Here is a 5,000-nt window from a genome sequence, read left to right on the forward strand (position 1 = left end):
CTAGGCCTACTTCCACGCACACACGCATCCTCACGCAACCCATCCTGCTTGACGAGCCGCCACCCACGCAACGGGCGCAACGCAGCCTCGCACGCACCGATAGCGAAGCCGAGACAGAAGGCCACGTCGCCGATGGAGTAGACGGAGCCGTAGACGTGCGAGTGACGCAGGTCCACCAGGTAGCCCAGCTCCGGCATCATCGAGGAGTCGACCATCCCGATGGCGAAGCCGAGGCCGGCGTTCGGGGCGATCAGGTGGTTGATGGACGTGGCGTTGGGGATCTGCGGGAGGGGAGCGGGTGGGGTCATATATATATATGTGTGTATTATATTCATATATTTATTTATTCATTTTTATACATATATATCTGTATATGTATACGCATATATATATATATATATATATATATATATATATATATATATATATATATATATATATATATATATATATATATATATATATATATATATATATATATATATATATATAGATAGATAGATAGATAGATAAATAGATAGATAGATAGATAGATAGATATATGTGCATGAATATGAATAAATGACTATGTGGATATGATATACATATGTATACGGATAGGTAGATAGATACATACACACATACATACACATAGATATAGATAGATAGGTAGATAAAAAGATAGATATATATAAACATATCCACACAGGCCAATAAACTCACGCTCATGAGGCAGATGCCGATAATGATGAGGCCGATGAAGGAGGCCAGCCACCTGCCCATCAGGTGCCCCAGAGGCCCGAACAGGTTGGTGCCGATCAGATAGGAGATCGAAGCCGGGATGAAGGCTGCTCCGATCTGCCATTCAGGGGCGGCCATCGTGTCCATCATCCAGAGAGGGAGAGATGGCTCCAGCATCCCGATCCCCATGTTGGCGAAGGTGATGGCGCCTGCGGGAGGGAGCGAAGGGGAGGGTGAGTGTGGGGAGGGGGTGATTGCGGGGTTCGGGAGGGGGGCGAAGGGAGGATGAGGACGGGGGGGTGTTGAGAGGGTGAGCGAAGGGGAGGGTGAGTGCGGGGGGTAGGGAGGGTGAAGGCGTGGAGGGGGTGATTGCAGGGGTTTTCGGGGGAGGGGGGCGAATGGAGGGTGAGAGAAGGGGAGGGTGAGTGCGGGGGGAGTGTAGGGGAGGGTAAGTGCGAGTGGGGGGGTAGGGGAGGGTGAGGGCGTGGAGGGGGGAGGGAGAAAAAGACATGTATCGATAGACAAACACATACAGATGCACACACAGATCCGGTCACAAACAATAGATATAGAGGGAGAGGAAGACATACAGAGAGAGAGAGAGAGAAATAGATGGATAGAGATAGATAGATAGATAGAGAGAGAGAGAAAAGAAAGAAGAGAGAAAGAGAGAATGAGAGGGTAAAAGAGATAAAGAGATAGCTAGAGGCAGAGGGGGAGAGGGTAGACAGACACAGAGTCAGATACAAACAAACAAATGAGCCTCCCATAACCCCCCACCCCCCAAAAAAAGAATAATCTATAAATGAAAAAAATATATATTAATTAATAGAAAAAAACAGAACACACACACAAACACACACACACACGCACACAAACCGACTTAAACCCTCGACATACCAGCAGAGATAATGATGTAAGGGTCCGTGATAAGTTCTCCAAAAGTCGGCGCCTCTTCTTCGTGCTTAACGATGGCGGGCTGCAACACCCACAGCTGTAGAACTGTCATGGGGAAACGGGCTTATTCAGATTATGTTGATATTTTCTTTATGTTTCTTTTTCTATTGATTTCTTTTAATATTTATTTAGAGTATGTTGACCTTTTTTATATTTCTTATTTCTTCTTGACTTCTGTGAATGTCTATCATACTTTGGTAATAAAATTTGGGAAACGAATTTGTTGTTAGTTCACTTTTATTTAAAGGTAAATATATGATTTATATTTTGTGTTATCAATATTCAGTCGTCTTTAATACTCTAATAATTCGATATTCAGTCGTCTATAATACTAATAATTCAATATTCAGTTGTCTATATTACTCTAATAATTCGACATTCAGTCGTCTATAATTAATAATTCAATATTCAGTTGTTTATAATACTCTAATAATTCAATATTCACTCGTCTATAATTAATAATTCAATATTCACTCGTCTATAATTAATAATTCAATATTCACTCGTCTATGATACTCTAATAATTCAATATTCAGTCGTCTATAATACTCTAATAATTCGATATTCAGTTGTCTATAATACTCTAATAATTCGATATTCAGTCGTCTATAATTAATAATTCAATATTCAGTCGTCTATGATACTCTGAATCTGTATTTCAAATAGTTTTATATATGTTAGAATATCCCTTCTCACATTATCGGAAATAAGCCCAGTCGGGAAATACGTAATAGGTAAAATATTAAAGAAAAGAATTGATGAGAAAGCAGAAGATACAAGGATAAAGCAATAAAGAAAGAAACATTGATAATAACATGAAGGAAAGAATATAAATCAAAAATGATTATAAAAGGTAAAAGGACGTCAGTTGGAAAATAACAATTATGCCAAAGAAGAAGAGGAAGCAGAAGAAGAAGAAAAGAAATCAAAATACATGTACGTCAGAAATTAAGAACACGACGAAAAAACGAATGGAGAAATAGTGTTAATAATTGGCAAGATTAAATGAGACAGCTGTTCTGTTAGGAAAGAATATCAAATAATATCAAGAGACAAAAAAGAAAAGAAAAATAAATGATTAAAGGCACAAGAGACAAAAAAAAAGAAGAAAAAGAAAAAAAATTCCTTACGTCCGTCGCCCAGAGCCAGCACAGCCAGGATGAGGAATGGCGCTGTCTTGCCCACGAACTGGAACATGACCCCTCCGAAGGGCGGGCCGATCAGCACGCCCAGCGCCAGCCCGCCCAACGCGATGCCCATGGCGTTGCCGCGCTCCTTGTCGTCCGTGTAGCGCTCCGCCAGCATGCCCATTCCTGAGGGAGGGGCGTGGGTATTAGCGTGGGTTGCTGATAGGAGTTAATTATATACACGTGCGATTATCTTTGCTCTTTCTCTTTCTCTCTCTCTCCCTCTGCCTTTCTCTCTCTCTCTCCCTCTACCTATCTCTCTCTTTCTCTCCCTCTGCCTATCTCTCTCTCTCTCTGTCTGTGCGCTTGCTTGCTTGCTTGCACGCTTATGAACATACCTAGCTATAAATGAATAGATACATACATCTATCATAGATACCTAATTACCCTCACCTTTCTGTTTACCCATTTACGAAAAAAGATACCACTACCACTACAACAGCACAACACCACGCCTTCCATCCGGGCCGCCTAGGAAGCCAGGGGATCGGCTGCGGCATCGAGATAGAGGCGAGTGGAATCGAAAGGAAATGTTTGGACAAGAGGAGGTCGAAGGCGGGAGGGAATGGACACGCAGATGGACGCTGGAGATACGGAAGACGCATTTTTTTTTTTAATGAATAGTTTTTTACGATTTTTGGGAATTGGGGAAGCGATGAGGCATGTGTGTAGGGGAAGGGGTATGTGTGCATGTGTAGGGGAAGGGGTATATGTTCGTGTATAGGGGGGTGGTTGTGTGTGTGTTTGTGTGTGTGTGTGTGTGTGTGTGTGTGTGTGTGTGTGTGTGTGTGTGTGTGTGTGTGTGTGTGTGTGTGTGTGTGTGTGTGTGTGAAGGGGAAGGGGTGTGTGTGTGTGTGTGTGTGTAGGGGGTGGATGTGTGTGTATGTGTGTGTGTCTGTGTGTGCTAGTGTTTCTGTGTGTGTATGTTTGTGAGTTCGCATAATGTACTGAGCACACGTTCCTCCAGCATCCTGTTCCCTCCCTTCTCCCACCTCTCCCTCACAGTCCGCCCCGCCCCCAACTCATTACCATTAGCAAGACCACCAACAAAGATTTTACTGCAGCACCATCTTCGCTCTCGTTTTCTTCCTTTTTTTTGGCCTGGCTATACGATTTTCCAAGAAATTCTCCCTTTCTCTCCTCGTCTCGCGGTTTCTCGGTGAATAACCTCTCTCTCTCTGTCCCTCTCTCTCTCTCTCTCTCTCTCTCTCTCTCTCTCTCTCTCTCTCTCTCTCTCTCTCTCTCTCTCTCTCTTTCTTTCTCTCTCTCTCTCTCGTTCTTTCTTTCTCCCTGTCTCCTCTCTCCGTCTCTCTCCGTCTCTCTCTCTCTCTCTCTCTCTCTCTCTCTCTCTCTCTCTCTCTCTCTGCTCTCTCTCTCTCTCTCTCTCTCTCCCTGTCCCTCTCTCTCTCCCTCTGTCCCTCTCTCTCTCCCCCTGTCCCTCTCTCTCTCCCTCTGTCCCTCTCTTTCTCCCCCTGTCCCTCTCTCTCTCCCTCTGTCCCTCTCTCTCTCTCCCTCTGTCCCTCTCTCTCTCCCCCTGTCCCTCTCTCTCTCTCCGTGTCCCTATCCCCCTCTCTCCCTCTCCCCCCCCTCTCTCTCTCTCCAGGTCCGCTTATATAACCGCTTCAAAATGAGAGAGTGAGGAAATTCCGTGGATAAAACAAAGGACAATGTACTTGAGAGATTTACTTAACAGCAAGATGTGTGGAGGGAAATGGTCCTGAATCTTGACGCCAGGTAATACGTTATTGTTCTTCTTGTTACTATTGTTGTTACTCCTGTTACTACTGCAATTGCTACGACTACTAATAGTATGACTACTGCTACTACTACTACTGATGATGATGATGATGATAATAAGTCCCATCATTATTAATGTTATTATGATAAGGATGGTGATGATAATAATATTATTATCATTATGATTATTATTGTTAACATTACTATTATCATTATCATTATCATTATTATTATTATTATGATATTGATAAGGATAATAATAATAACAATAATGGTGATAATAATAATAACAATAATAATGATAATGATAATAATAATAATAATGATAAAAATATTAATTATAATACTCGTACTCCTACTACTATTACTACTACCTCGTCTACTACTACTACTACTACT

The 5,000-nt window shown here is 42.5% G+C and overlaps 1 protein-coding gene across 1 annotated transcript in view; it reads right to left on the reverse strand.

Moving 5' to 3' along the window:
• The window catches only part of LOC113830001 (Vesicular monoamine transporter), a 116,090-nt gene that overhangs the window by 8,563 nt on the left and 102,527 nt on the right, over positions 1 to 5,000 (reverse strand). The window contains exons 8-11 of the mRNA XM_070126286.1: positions 2,808 to 2,990; positions 1,621 to 1,722; positions 703 to 929; positions 98 to 281 (exon numbers count right to left, since the gene is read on the reverse strand). Of these exons, the coding sequence (XP_069982387.1) occupies positions 98 to 281; positions 703 to 929; positions 1,621 to 1,722; positions 2,808 to 2,990 (696 nt within the window). The remainder of the gene's footprint in view (positions 1 to 97; positions 282 to 702; positions 930 to 1,620; positions 1,723 to 2,807; positions 2,991 to 5,000) is intronic.

Source organism: Penaeus vannamei, chromosome 10 (assembly GCF_042767895.1).
Source record: "Penaeus vannamei isolate JL-2024 chromosome 10, ASM4276789v1, whole genome shotgun sequence".
Classification (NCBI taxonomy): domain Eukaryota; kingdom Metazoa; phylum Arthropoda; class Malacostraca; order Decapoda; family Penaeidae; genus Penaeus; species Penaeus vannamei.